Source organism: Symphalangus syndactylus, chromosome 1 (assembly GCF_028878055.3).
Source record: "Symphalangus syndactylus isolate Jambi chromosome 1, NHGRI_mSymSyn1-v2.1_pri, whole genome shotgun sequence".
NCBI classification, from domain to species: domain Eukaryota; kingdom Metazoa; phylum Chordata; class Mammalia; order Primates; family Hylobatidae; genus Symphalangus; species Symphalangus syndactylus.
Window position 1 is genome coordinate 68,775,996 of NC_072423.2, and position 15,231 is coordinate 68,791,226.

Consider the following 15,231-nt stretch of genomic DNA (forward strand, 5'->3'; position numbering starts at 1 on the left):
AACAAGCCACCTATATTTAACACTTATAGGCCTTGTCCGGGCATGGTGGCTCAATGCTAGCACTTTGGGAGGCCAAGGCAGGCGGATCACCTGAGGTCAGGAGTTCGAGACCAGCCTGGCCAGCATGGCGAAACCCCATCTCTACTAAAAATACAAAATTACCCAGACATGGTGGCACGTGCCTGTAATCCCGGCTACTCAGGAGGTTGAAGTAGGAGAATCACTTGAACCCAGGAGGCAGAGATTGCAGTGAGCCAAGATTGTACCACTCCAGCCTGGGCGACCAAGTGAGACTCCATCTCAACAAAATAAATAGCTGGGCGTGGTAGCTCATGCCTGTAATCCCAGCACTTTGGGAGGCCGAGGTGGGCAGATCACGAGGTCAGGAGATCGAGATCATCTTGGCTAACACAGTGAAACCCCGTCTCTACTAAAAATACAAAAAATTAGCTGGGTGTGGTGGCGGGCGCCTGTAGTCCCAGCTACTTGGGAGGCTGAGGCAGGAGAATGACATGAACCCAGGAGGCGGAGCTTGCAGTGAGCCGAGATCACATCACTGCACTCCAGCCTGGGCAACAGAGCAAGACTCCATCTCAAAATAATAAATAAAAATTTAAAAAATGGAAAAAATTGTGAACAGATGTCAGTTGGGCTCCTCTTCACCCCAAAAGTCTATATATGTGTCTCATTCCTCCTGAAGTACAGGAATTGTGGCAGCCCCAAATCTTCCCTGTAGACAGGGGCAATTCCCAAGGCTTAGTGTCCTGCCGCCTCCTGAGTTGTGCGCTAGCTCTCTGAACCACTCTGGGTTGGCCTTGGTATGAAACCTTACACCCTCAAGTTCTCTAATAGAAGTACAGTCCCACAAGCCTGCATAAGCCATGAGGACTTTACTGATGACTGTCACAACACAAACGACTTAAAGGACATCATAGTTGTTACCCACCTTAAAAGTCTGTTGGCCACCCTGATTCGTCCTGGAGAAAAGCTCCTCTTTCCTTGTTACTCCCCCATGGCCACCTCCTCCATCACCCCTCCCATTTAAGAGCAAATAAACACATTCATGTTGTGTAATAGTATGTATTAGTAGTTGATTACTTGTTTTTTTTTGTTTTGTTTTGTTTTGTTCTTAAGAGATAGGGTCTCGTTATGTTGCCCAGGCTGGTCTCAAACACCTGGGCTTAAGCAATCCTTCCTCCTTAGCCTCCTGAGTGGCTAGGACTCAGGTGTGCACCACTGCACCCAGCTGTAGTTGATTACTTTTTGTTGTTGGATTCCTGTGTGTGTGTGTACCATCATTTGCTGAAGACATGTGGTGACATACAGAATGGGGAAAATAACTTTGCATCAGTTCTTTTCTTTATCTCGCTAAGCAGCCCCTCCCCTCCTTGGTGCTGTCCTTCCCTCCAGGCCTGGAGGTGGGTTGGGCTCTGGCATTTTCTTCCAGAAACGCCATGCCCCTTCTGAGCAGAGTGCAGGCGAATGAAGACATCTGCACCTCACTATGTGAAGTGTGAATTTCAAAAACATAGTAATACCGTGTTAACCTGGACTATGGAAGAAATTTGAAACTAGGTTATAATGTTTGGGTCCTTTTCCTTCCATATGGTCATAAATTAGATCAGAAATATGTGTTCCTGTGTTTTCAAATCTAGATATTTTAAAAACGAGAATAAATTTTCCAAAAGGAAGAAACTATGTTTATATCTGCAAAGAAACTCTTTATGTCTCCAGATTTTCGATGCTTCTGAGTGACTGGCACCGTTTACAGGCGTGGCCTGTTTAAGAGCTTGTCAGCATCTGTGGCCTTCACCCAAAGGTCTGAAATTGATTCCAAGTGGGATGTCATGGCCACTTCTCTTGATGTACAGGATCTAAAAACAACACTGAGAAGAGTGGATGGGCAGCTACACGCTGAAGCGTTGCTGGAGGATGTGGCACCTGGGAAGAGAAAACACAGGGTGACCAAAGTCCTTGAAGAGGGAGGGGTGCTGGTGCTGCAAACCAGGGAAAGCCCAGGTCAAGGGAAAAGCAGGAGAAAGCATATCAGTCATTCTTGTGACTTTTGTAGGAGAACTTGGGCCATTAAAAAAGAAAGGGAATAATCAAAATAGAGTTGTTCAGCAGCTCTGAATAGAAAGGGTTGGATCACAAGTCCACGGAGGGAGGGTCACTTGGTGGTGAGCACCATGCTAATGGCTCAGGCCAGCAGATGTTCTCATGGCCATGCCGTGGGAACACTTGGGGAGCTGATGAGGGAGGGATCGTGAGACCAGTGTTCTGTGATTCTGCTTCCAGGAATGAGGAAACATGATGTCAGTTTCAGAATGGGGATAGTATAGAATGTATTTGGCTGAAACAGCCTGCAGCAGCAGTGGCCCTCCCCAAAATAATTCTTTAGGAGGATGTGGGCCTCCATCAAGTCTTGGATGGTTCAGACATGCAGTTAGCTAAGGCTTGTGGGATGCCCCACACTCACTCCCCACCTCCCCACACTTAGGGCAGTGCCTTGAGTTTTGTGATGCATCTCCCACGGTGGAAGGCTTGCATGAGCTATATTTCATGGGGTTGGGTGCAGCCTGCAGTTGGAAATGATGTCATTTTTAGCCATGTGAGTTTGCTCAGAAGGAAGGTACTGCTCTCCTAGTAAATCTAAGAATAACAACTTCACTGTCTGCTGCAGCCAAGTTGGGACCAAGCCTCGCAGCAGAGCTGCTGTGGTTTTCTTTCATCACCTTTCTTTTGGACTGTAGAATAGCTCTGTCTTTTGGGATATGGGGGGTGATAAATTGTGGGGAAAACTTCTATTCATTACCCTATATGATCAGGGCAAAAATACTGAGAAGTGAAAAGGATTTTAGATTTTTTTTTTTTTTGAGATGGAGTCTCGCTCTGTCACCCAGGTTGGAGTGCAGTGGCGTGATCTCAGCTCACTGCAACCTCTGCCTCCTGGGTTCAAGCGATTCTCCTGCCTCAGCCTCCTGAGTAGCTGAGACAACAGGCGCCTGCCACCACACCCGGCTAATTTTTTGTATTTTTAGTAGAGACGGGGTTTCACAGTGTTAGCCAGGATGGTCTCGATCTCTTGACCTCGTGATCCACCTGCCTCGGCCTCCCAGAGTGCTGGGATTACAGGCGTGAGCCACCACACCTGGCCAGGATTTTAGATTTTAAAAGCTAGCTTGCCACTCTACGTGATAAGGAAATCAATTCAAGAGGAAATGGAAAAATAAGCAGCTTATAATTGTGATTTATCCAGCAGATACATCTTTTGTACTGGGAAACAGTCACCTGTAGAATATTTTCATTTTGAACACACTGCATTGGTCTTAGACCTGTTATTTTACAAATATGTACAAAGCTACATTGTAACCTGATTTTTATCAGGGCTCTTCAACCTTTTAGATTCATTGGATACATTTTGTGTTTCAGAAATGTCTTTGCCCAAGCATTCTGGCTTTTAGAATTTAGATGAATTTTCCTAAAAGGCCAAGTGAAATATTTCACATTTCTTTGCTTTCATGTTATTAATTTCTCCATGTAGAGATCTGATTAAAATATGTGATGTAGCAGAAAGAGATAAGATGAAAATTCTGATTTTGGCATTTGATGTGCTTTAAGCTGCAAGAAGGTCCTTTGGTTCCTTGACTTTATCTGGAGTGGGAGACTTTTTCAGACTGTGGAATGTTTGCATTGGAAGGGATCTCTGGGGTCAGAGTGCACCTCCTAACATGCAGAGATTGGCTTTATAGATGCACATGGTTTCAAATGGCCAATTTTTGACTGTCAGTAGGACAAAGTGGATTCAAATGGGAAATGTTTCTTCCACTGGACAGAACTACTTTTCCTTCAACCTAGTTTTGAAATCACTTCCTATTTCAAACTTTATAGCCTCTACTGCCCAACATGTTTAGCAAAATGTCAATAAATATAAAAAGCCCTCTTTTTTTTTTTCTCATACCACATCGTCCAAGAAAAAAGCTTATTTTTTATTCATTGATTGACTGTTTTTTTTGTTTTTTTTTTTTTTCAAACAAAACATTTGTCATAAGTAGTTCCTAGAAAATCAGTCTACTGGCTGGGCGTGGTGGCTCACGCCTGTTATCCCAACACTTTGGGAGGCTGAGGTGGGCGGCACCTGAGGTCAGTAGTTTGAGACCAGCCTGATCAACATGGCAAAACCCCATCTCTACTAAAAATACAAAAAAAATTAGCTGGGCATGGTGGCATGCGCCTGTAATCCCATCTACTCAGGAGGCTGAGGCAGGAGAATCACTTGAACCCAGGAGGTGGAGGTTGCAGTGAGCTGAGATCATACCTCTGCACTCCTGCCTGGGTGACAGACTGACATTCCATCTCAAAAAAAAAAAAAGAAAGAAAGAAAATCAGTCCACTGTCTTGCGAATTTCTAAATTGACTGAAGTCAACTTTGTAAGTGAATTGCTGTGTAAAAAGGAAGGAAATTCTGACACACTGTGACCTGGATGAGCCTTAAGGACATTACGCTAAGTGAAATAAGCCAGTCGCAAAGAGACAAATACTCTATGATTGCACTTAAATGAGGTATAAGGGTCATCAAATTCATAGAGAATGTACAGTGGTGGTTTCCAGGGACTGGGGGTGGAGGAGAATGGGGAGTTGGTGTTTAATGGGGACACAGTTTCAGTTTGGGAAGGTGAAACAGTTCTGGAGATGGCTAGTGGTGATGATTACATCACAACGTGAGTGTGCTTAACACTGCACAATTGTATGCTTAAAAGTGGTTAACATGCTAAATTTCAGGTGGCCGGGCACAGTGGCTCACACCTGTAATCCCAGCACTTTGGAAGGCGGAGGCCAGCAGACCACCTGAGGTCAGGAGTTCGAGACCAGCTTGGCCAACATGGCGAGATCCTGTCTCTACTAAAAATACAAAAATTAGCCAGGCGTGGTGGCAGGTGCCTGTAATCTTAGCTATTTGCGAGGCTGAGGCAGGAGAATCACTTGAACCCGGGAGGTGGAGGTTGCCGTGAGCCGAGATCACGCCACTGCACTCCAGCCTGGGCAACAGAGTGAGACTCTGTCTCAAGGACGAAAAAAAAAAAGATGCTAAATTTCATGTTATGCGTATTTTACCAAAATTTGAAAAGAATGAATTACTGTGGCTGGAATGAACTGCTCCACGGAAACTTAGTGCAATAGCGGATTCCGGGTAACCCAACCCAGTCTGCCCTGTGTGAGAATCGGAGTCTCCTGGAAATGCTCATTTTCCTTCTTTGGGGCGGGCAGTTCCTCCCCCTGGCCTGGCTAGGGTACTTCCTATCATCCCTGGGGAAACACCTCCTTTCTGGTTTCTTCCTCCATCCTCCCGGCTCCGTTCCAGTCAATACTGTATTCCCACACACACGAATGGAGCAAGAAGAGCTGGCTCCAGGCCTCTGGGGGCAACCAATGACTGGAAGGAGAGGGATTTACTAAAAGTCGGCTCTCTGGAGAAATCCCGTTAAACAAGTGTCCCCAGGGGGGCACCAGGTTTTGGTTCTGTGCAGTTTTAGTAACCTGTGTCAAAATAAAACCCAGGTCAGTGCCGTAAACACAAGGCAAGGAGCCTTGCCTTGTGGAGCAGCTGGCGAGATGGTCCCCTGGGATGATTCCCTCCGGGACGTGTGGGTATTTTCAGGGAAGATTCCATTCCTAGGTCTGGAACGGATGTGGAGGGAGAGAGAAGATGGGTTGATGGGGGTTAGGGATCAAGACATGAACAGATGCGCACCTGCTGCTGATTACTCAACAGTCTCATGAATCCCCAGCGCAGCCCTGTCAGGCAGAATGTTCTGCAATGATGGAGATGTTCACGCTGCCCAACACTGCAAGCGTGGCCACTGCCACTTGTGCTGTTAAGTCTGTGAAATACACTAGTGTGACTGAGGAACAAAATGTTCAATCTTAATTGGTTTAAATGTTAACAGCCACACCAGGCACGGTGGCTCATGCTTGTAATCCCAGCACTTTGGGGAGGCCAAGGCGGGAGGATCACCTGAGGTTGGGAGTTCGAGACCAGCCTGACCAACATGGAGAAACCCCCATCTCTAAGAAAAATACAAAAAAAATTAGCCAGGCATGGTGGCACATGCCTGTAATCCCAGCTACTAGGGAGGCTGAGGCAGGAGAATTGCTTGAACCTGGGAGGCGGAGGTTGCAGTGAGCCGAGATCACGCCATTGCACTCCAGCCTGGGCAAAAAGAGCGAAAACTCCATCTCAAAAAAAAAAAAAAAAAATGTTAACAGCCATATACAGCCAATGGCTACCTTATTGGATAGCACAGCCCTAGGTCACCTCTGGCGTGATTCTTGTCCAGATCATTACAGACTAAGGATCTTGGAGCTTGACTTGGTTCTGGAAAGACTCAGGAATTCACATCTGCTTTGATTAGACCTGAGGATGACTCTGGGGTTTACAGTAGGGACACTGGACTCCCTAAAACCTACTAGCGAAAAATGACTGGTCATTAATTGATTAATCAATTATTGATTTAATGATGACTCTTTTTTTTTTGAGCCACAGTTTCACTCTGTTGCCCAGACTGGGGTGCTGTGGTGCCACCTCAGCTCACTGCAACCTCCACCTCCCAGGTTCAGGCGATTCTCATGCCTCCTGAGTAGCTGGGACTACAGGTGCACACAACCACACACGGCTAATTTTTGTTTTTTGGGTTTTTTTTGTATTTTTAGTAGAGATGGCGTTTCACCCTGTTGGCCAGGCTGGCCTCAAACTCCTGACCTCAAGTAATCCGCTGGCCTCGGCTTCACAAAGTGCTGGGATTATGGGTGTGAGCCACCACGGCTGGCTTAAAAATAGGGATGTTTTTAAAAAAGGATGATGGAACGTTATACAGCACTAAAAAGAAATGAATCATGAAGCCATGGAAAGACGAGGAGGAAATTTAAATACATGTTAGTAAGTGAAAGAAGCTGATCAGAAAAGGCTACAGATAGCCAGGTGCAGGTGCAGTGGCTCATACCTGTAATCCCAACACTTTAGGAGGCTAAGGCAGGAGGATTACTGGATCTCAGGAGTTCGAGACCAGCCTGGGCAACAGGGTGAGACCCTGTCTCTACAAAAAATTAAAAACAAAAATTAGCCAGCCGTGATGGTGCGTGCCTCTTGTCCCAGCTCTTCAGAAGGCTGAGGCTGGAGGATTGCTTGAGCATGGGAGGTCAAGGCTGCAGTAAGCTGTGATCGTGCCACTGCACTCCAGCCTGGGTGAGAGAGAGCAAGACCCTGTACAACAAACAAAGAAGAAAAGGCTGCATACTATATGATTCCAACTATATGACATTCTGGAAATAGAAAAGCTGTGCAGATAGTAAAAAGCTGAGGGATGAATAGGTGGAGCACAGGGGATTTTTAGGGCAGTGAAATGCCCTGTACGACACCCTAATGGTGCATCCACATCATTATATATTTGTCCAGATCTATAGAATGGACAGCACCATGAGTGAACCCTGAGGTGAGCTATGGACTCAGGATGTCAATGGTGTGTCACTGGAGGTTGGGTTCATCGGTTGTAACAAGTGCACCACTCTGAGGGGGACGTTGATAATGAGGGAGGCTGTACATGATGGAGGGAAGTATATGGTAAATCTCTGTACCATCTTCTCAATTTTTCTGTAAATATAAAACTGCTCTAAAATGTTTGGCTGGGCACGGTGGCTTATGTCTGTAATCCCAGCACTTTGGGAGGCTGAGGCAGGCAGATCACCTGAAGTCAGGAGTTCGAGACCAGCCTAGCCAACATGGTGAAACCTTGTCTCTATTAAAAAATACAAAAAAAAAAAAAAAAAATAGCTTGGCATGGTTTCGGGTGCCTGTAATCCCAGTTACTCAGGAGGCTGAGGCAGGACAATCGCTTGAGCCCAGGAGGCAGAGGTTGCAGTGAGCCAAGATCGCACCACTGCACTCCAGCCTGGGCGACAGAGGGAGATTCCGTCCGCCCTGCCCCCCACTCCCCCCAAAAAGAAAGTTAAGTATATTAATTTGATTGATTTATTTTTTGAGGTAGGGTCTCTGTCACCCAGGCTGGAGTGCAATGGCTGTGATCATGGCTCACTGCAGTCTCAACTTCAAGGGCTCATATGATCCTCCTGCCTCAGCCTCCCAAGTAGCTGGGATAAGAGGTGTGCATCGCCATGCATGGCTGACTTCTAAAGATTTTTAGTAGAGATGAAGTTTTGCTATGTTGCCCAGGCTGGTCTCGAACTCCTGAGCTCAGCAATCCTCACTCCTTGGCCTCCCAGAGTGCTAGGATTACAGGCATGAGCCACTGTGCCCAGCCTAGTATATTAATTTTTTGAAATGGGATGTTATAGTGAACAAAACCAACAGGAATTCTATCCTCATGGGGCTTACAGTCTGGCAGGGAAGACAAACACGGAGTAAGCAAACACAAATGTAACTGAGGCATGTTATGAAGGAGGTCTCAACTTGAGTCAGTAGAAGGAGTCTTTGTGGGGATGACGTCAAGTGGAGGTACTGTCATTTTATCACATTTTGTTTTAACAGGGACACTTCCAGTCATATGGTCCCTGGATGCTGACACAACTTTTCCAGGCCTTTTTTTCATAGCTCCCTTCTCATTAGAATCTCCTGGGCCAGTCTAGTGTCTTGACACGGTTGCTGAACCCATAAAAATGGGAAACCCTTGTTTCACCTCCAAAAAGGGTTTTAGAGGAAGAGGCGGGGGAAAGGAGACTTGGCTGGAATTGGGGAGAGTTCACAGGGGCCAGGCGGCAGGGCGACAGGCCCAGGGTTACAGACCCAAGGACCGCCCCCGCCCATACCCAAGGCAGCTGTGGACGGGGCTCTCCAGAGGGCTGGGGCACTATCACAGTCACAGCCGAGGCTGGGAAGGGAGCCAGGGCTGCAGCCGAGTCCGCCCCGCCCCGCCCCGCCCCGCCCCGCCCCGCCGCCTTAGCTTTTCCTCTGGCTGTGGGTCCCATGGCTTGGCCACCCCCACACTGCAGTTAGTTGACTGATTCTGTATCGAGTGAGCATCTCCCATGTGCTCACAGCTCAGGGGCCCCTGGGGATGCTTGGGCCGCCTGCCTCTGCTTCATGTCCCCTGCCTGGTCCTCTGGCTCCCAGGCCTAGTAGGAGGGTGGCCAATTCCCTGAAGGGAGGAGTGGATCCTGGGTCTGGGGCTTCTCCACTTTGGCTGCACTTGACAACGACTTGGGGACTTTTAGAAGGGTACGAGCACCCTCCACCAATTAAGGTACAATTTTGCTGGAAGTTCCTTGGCATTTTCTAAAGCTTACTAGCTATTTTCCTGCAGTGCCTTGGGTGATGAAGAGGGTGACCCAGAATCCTCCTTTGTTGCTCCCCATCCTCTAGGGAACCTTCTAGCTGACTACTGCCTTAGTGGGAACCCCTTTCTGCTGGGAAAATCCCAGTAGGGATTTGGGATTGGACAACCCTTTCATCTCCCCCTCCCCCTGAGCTCCCAACTGAGCCCGAGGGCTGACTAGCAGGGCCCGAGGCCACCTCTGAGATCCAGATTTGTCATCGTCATGTGACATCCCTAGGGAGCTTTCCCACCGCAGGAGGTGGCTGCTGACGGATTCCAACCGTTGATGCCAGCCAGGAAGGCCTCTTCCCCACGCTAGGCTTGAAAACTTGTCAGGAGCGCCTCAACCTGAACTCCCTTGGCCAGAAACTCAACAGCAGGCAGATCAGACACCGAGCAGGAGTGGGGAACATGTGTCGAGTGGGAGGGGCTGGGGCTCCAGGCTCCAGGGAACTTTCCTACATTAGGAGCTGGGGAGCTGGCCCCAAAATAAAATTGGCTTGAAAGAAAAGAACAAAGTGTGTTGGCACAGCAAGGCCTTTCTTCCACTCTGGAGCATGACAGAGGTCACAGCCCCCTGCTGGGCTGGAGTGGGGGCCGTTCCTCTTCAATGGGCACAGGAGTGTGCTCTGCCCGGCCTGGCTCAGCCTCCTCTGAGACGGCTTCATGCAGGCCTGGGTCGTCATCTCCTGGCAGATGAACAAAACCTGAGAGCAAACACATTTCACATTCAGTCTGAATGCTCAGAGGAACCACGTTTTTCTGAGATTACACATTCTTCCAGCATTATGCTCTACTTGAGAACGCAAAACAATCCAGTGCAATGATGCTTTCTTCCCTTTTTACATTTTCAAGGACCACACAGAGGACTCCTGCTAGGTGGTGGTGGGGACTGAGGGCTAGTGTGTACCTGGCCACGGGTGGGATGCTCAGGAATGGGTTGGCCGAAGTGGGGGTTGCCTACCTTCTTACCCAGCCCTTAGGGCCTTCTGGAACATCTCCAGGTGGGGTTGCTTCCTCAAATATAAGGCATCGCCCGAGAGAATGGCTGTGTGGGGTGCAGAGAGGATGCTTGGGTTTAACGGCCCTGCCCCTTCTGGGCTGTTTGAACTTGGACAAGTCGCTTAACCCCATGAGCCTCTGTTTTCTCACTTGTGAAAAGGGGAAAATGTACAGTAGGGCCTTGGTGGAGGTGGACAGCAATGAGAGAAGGAAGAGCCTGGAAGGAAGGTCTTTCCTCTCCTCATCCAACTGCCTGAGCAGCCCTTGTTTTTCCATGTTACTATCAGCCTTCCTCTTCAGTTTTCCTTGGAAAAGGCTCTCTGAGCTTTCTAACATCTGCATGCCTGGCCGCCACCCCAGGCCCCTTAAATCGGAACCTCTGAGGGGGAGACCCAAGCGCGGGTATTTTTTCAGTTTCCTGGGTGATTCTGATGGCTCAGGCTAAGAACCACTGCTCTAAAGACCAAGGCCGGGCGTGGTGGCTCACGCCTATAATCCCAGCACTTTGAGGTTGGGGGATCGCTTGAGACCAGCCTGGGCAACATAGTGAGACCCTATCTCTTAAAAAAAATGTTTTTTTAAATTGGCTGGGCATGGTGGCTCACACCTGTAATCCCAGCACTTTGGGAGGTAAAGGTGGGTAGATCACCTGAGGTCAGGAGTTCAAGACCAGCCCGGCCAACATGGTGAAACCCTGTCTCTACTAAAAATACAGAAAATAGCCAGGCATGGTGACGGGCGCCTGTAATCCCAGCTACTTGGGAGGCTGAGGCAGGAGAATCACTTGAACCTGGGAGGCAGAGGTTGCAGTGAGCCGAGATGGTGCCATTGCACTCCAGCCTGGGCAACAAGAGTGAAACTCCATCTCAAAAAAAAAAAAAAAAAAAAAAAAATTATCCAGGTATGGTGGCTGTAATCTCAGCATTTTGGGAGTCCGAGGTGGGAGGACCACTTGAGCCCAGGAGTTTGAGGTTGCAATGTACCATGATTGTACCACTGCACTCCAGCTTGGGCAACCAAGTGATACTTAACTCTACAAAACAAAAAAAACACAACAAAAACCAAAGGAAACAGGGACAGTGGAAGGTGCTAGGAAGTCTAAAGGGCTTGGTGGGTCCTGGCTGTCAGTAGGGCCCTCTTGGGATTCTGCAGGGTGCCTGGCCAGTCCCAGTGGGGTGGATCCTATACCCAGAGTGTAATTGTCAGAGTGTGACCCTCGGGGAGGGTGTCAAAGGTCCATCACGTGTCGAAGGTCCAGCACATGATTTGTGCTTTCCTTTGGGAGGTAACTTTGAAGTCCACCTGCCACAGGGCTGGTGCTTGGGAGGGAGTTGCTTTGCTAGGTAACTCCGCTGCTGCTATTGTCCCGCCTCCCCCATGGGCAGCTCTCAGCAACCCTGAAAAAGTGACACTCAGCCTGTTGCTTTCTGGGAATTGGCTCAAGAAGAAGGCCAGCTGCTGGTGCTGGTGTAAGAAATGAAGAGGAGCTGAAGAGCTTCAAGAGAGATGATTTGCAAGGCAGGAAATCACAATTGGGCTGAAGTAGGGAGGCCCCATCCTGTGTGGCTGTGGCTTTTGCCTGTGCTGTGAGCAGGGGCCGCTGTGGGGGCTGAACTCCTGGCTCTATCCCCGGTGAGCCCGGGGCTGCGGGGCTGTCAAAGTCTGTTGTGGGCCCAGGCCCAGCCTTGAGTCTGGAGGACTTTCCAGCTCACTGCAAAGCTCTCTGTGTAATATCCCAGGGCATGAGGGAATGTGCACTGTCAACAGGACTTTTTGAGTGCTTCCAATTCTGCTTCCTGATTTCTGTCATTGACAGTATGAACCAGGGCATCTTTGTAAAAAGTGAACACAAATAGTGTGAGCTGCCATCTCCAAAAGCTGGTGGCCACCTTTGCTAGCAGCGGGAAAGGGAGGTGCAGCAGTAAACACACAGACATGATGGAGAGCAGGGTGCCAGGGAGGTTTCTTTCTTTCTTTTTATTTTTTTGAGTCAGAGTCTTGCTCTGTCACCCAGGCTGGAGTGCAGTGGCGCGATCTCAGCTCACTGCAAGCTCCACCTCCTGGGCTCACGCCATTCTCCTGCCTCAGCCTCCCGAGGAGCTGGGACTACAGGCGCACGCCGTCACGCCCGGCTAATGTTTTTGTATTTTTAGTAGAGACAGGGTTTCACTGTGTTAGCCGGGATGGTCTCGATCTCCTGACCTTATGATCCGCCCGCCTCGGCCTCCCAAAGGCTGGGACTACAGGCGTGAGCCACCGTGCCCAGCCTCTTTTTCTTTTTTTTTGAGACGGAGTCTCACTCTGTCTCCCAGGCTGGAGTGCAGTGGCACGATCTCAGCTCACTGCAACCTCCACCTTCTGGATTCAAACAATTCTCGTGCCTCAGCGGTAGCTGGGACTGCAGGCATGCGCCACAACACCAGGCTAAGTTTTGTATTTTTTGTAGAGACTAGATTTCACCATGTTGGCCAGGCTGGTCTCGAACTCCTGGCCTCAAGTGATCTGCCAGCCTCGGCCCCAAAGTGCTGGGATTACAGGCCTGAGCCACTGTGCCTGGCCAGGAATATTTCTTTAAAACACAAAACAAAACAATCTCTAGTGACATCTGAAACAAATCCCCACAAACTGAGTTGTAGAACAGAAGTTTGGTGAAACAAAAGCTTGGTTTGGGGGCTGAAAAGTATCCTTCTCAAATGGGAGCCTTGGTGATTTTCTAAGCTGTGTGTTCCCCTTGCTGGGAAACGGGTGCTCAGGGCAGGTGGAGGATTGGGGAGCCCCTGCCTTCCTGAGGCTGAGCTGAGTTAGGCTGAACCCCCCAGCCAGATCTGGACTGAGGAGACCAACATCCCCCCCGGGCCAGCCTGGAGAGCAGGCAGGGTCCTGCGTGCCCTGAATCCTCTTTATTTGGGTCTAGCGCCGGAAGATGCTTGTAACGGCAGCCAATAAAGAGAGATGCCATCCCTTCTGTCCACAGGTATCGAGTGAACTTCAGACCTAGATATGTCACTAGATATAAGACAGTGACACAGTTGGAATGGAGGTGCTGTCCTGGCTTTAGAGGGGGAGATTGCCAAGAAGGCCCCAAAGACCCCGTGAAGACCCTCCGCCCCACGCCGGCTCGGCCTCGAAACAGCTTGAAGAAGGCCACAGGTAACTTCTTATTTGTGCTATTATGTGTGGCCACCTTTAATATTTCCGGTGCTCCTTCAAACAACAGGATTCGTGCTTTACAATGGTGAGCTTTGAATGGACTTCAAATAACACACGTAGATGCCTGCAGTAGCCACATGTGACAAATTTATTTTCAGGAGCAGTAGCAAGTAAGACAAACTTCCTTGCAAGTAAATTGCTTTGCTAGGGCCAGCTTGTTGTGAAAGCCAATGTCTTAAACATCAGGGTAGGAAATGCCAGTGGGTTCAGACTTGTGTCACCTGGAGGCACAGCTGTAAAGAGATTCAGATGTAGTGATGTACTGTTTGTTTTTACTTGGGCCCATACATCTGAATTTAGGGGGGTTAAAATTGCTTTTTATTTTTTATTTTTTTTGAGATGGAGTCTCCCTCTGTCACCCAGGATGGAGTGCAGTGGCACAATCTCGGTTCACTGCAACGTCTGCCTACCTGGTTCAAGCAATTCTCCTGCCTCAGCCTCCGAGTAGCTGGGATTACAGGCGCCTGCCACCATGCCTGGCTGATTTTTGTACTTTTGGTAGAGATGGGGTTTCACCATGTTGGCCAGGCTGGTCTCAAACTCCTGACCTCAGGTGATCTGCCCACCTCGGCCTCCCAAAGTGCTGGGATTACAGGTGTGAGCCACTGTGCCCGGCCATCACTTCATCTTTTTAAGTTCAGTCATAATAAATGCAGCCTGGGTTTTCTTATGAAATTAGATGCTTAAATGATTATATTTTGCCATGAGGTGTTCTCAATTTTGAAACTCGTAGTTCTTCCCAACATTGTCTGTAAAAATAGATTTTAAAATGATTTTTTCACTACAAAAGTAATGCACATCAATTAAAGAATGTTTATAAAATATAGGAAAAATATTTAAGGATACATAATCTCATGACTAAATGAGAACTACTGTTGACATTTTGTTATAGAACCTTACTCTCTTTCCTATGTCTGTACATTCATTTTGTTAAAGAAAAATTCATTTATCTCACAAATATTTATTGAACTTCTGTATCTGTCAGGCTCTATACTGGGTACTTGGAATAAGTGAGAAAAAAGGCAGAGAGTCCCTGACTTCATGGAAGGCAGACATTAGAGAGTAATTACAATAATCCATGACAGATACTGGGATGCGGGGAACATGACATGGGGGTTGGTGGATTGTAATAGTTTATTTTTGTTTTGTTTCATTTTAGTTTTTGTTTGACAGAAGTTTAAGCATATTGTAGTTTAATAAGTTGAATAGCTTTATAAGGACTAATAGGAAAAACAATGACCATCCCCAAACCCTTTTTCTCATTTTCCCTTTCCATGGGTAGTACTTTAAACTCTTCAGATGAATCTTTTGGAATTTACCTCCATATCTATTGGTTTTTCATTATGGAAGGCAAGAATTTAACTCCCTTTCATCCACTCCTCAACACATGGCTCCTATCCCCCCATCCCTTCCATACGGTTAGACCATATTCTTTATTTACTCAGTATTCAATGTTTACATTGTAGTAACTATGTAGATAATGTTTACAGCTGAGCCATGTGGTGTACTATGGATAGGTTTTCTTTCCTACGCGGCTTTTTGATTCCTTACAGTTAATCATTGTCTTATGTTTTTCCTTTGCTTGGTTTTCTATCTTTTTATTGCTATTTCAACCCAACTCTTCTCTGGCTCTCTAAATGTCCCCTCCATATGTTCAGACACAGCAGTTTCATCTTCTTGAAGAAGTCTCCCT

At 47.8% G+C, this 15,231-nt stretch overlaps 1 protein-coding gene across 3 annotated transcripts in view; it reads left to right on the forward strand.

Annotated features, from left to right (window-relative positions):
- EMILIN2 (elastin microfibril interfacer 2) overlaps positions 1-15,231 on the forward strand; it is a 66,788-nt gene that overhangs the window by 24,417 nt on the left and 27,140 nt on the right. For all 3 annotated transcript variants that reach the window (XM_063640818.1, XM_063640821.1, XM_055237036.2), the window contains exon 3: positions 13,303-13,478. In XM_063640818.1, coding sequence (XP_063496888.1) covers positions 13,303-13,478 — 176 coding nt within the window. The remainder of the gene's footprint in view (positions 1-13,302; positions 13,479-15,231) is intronic.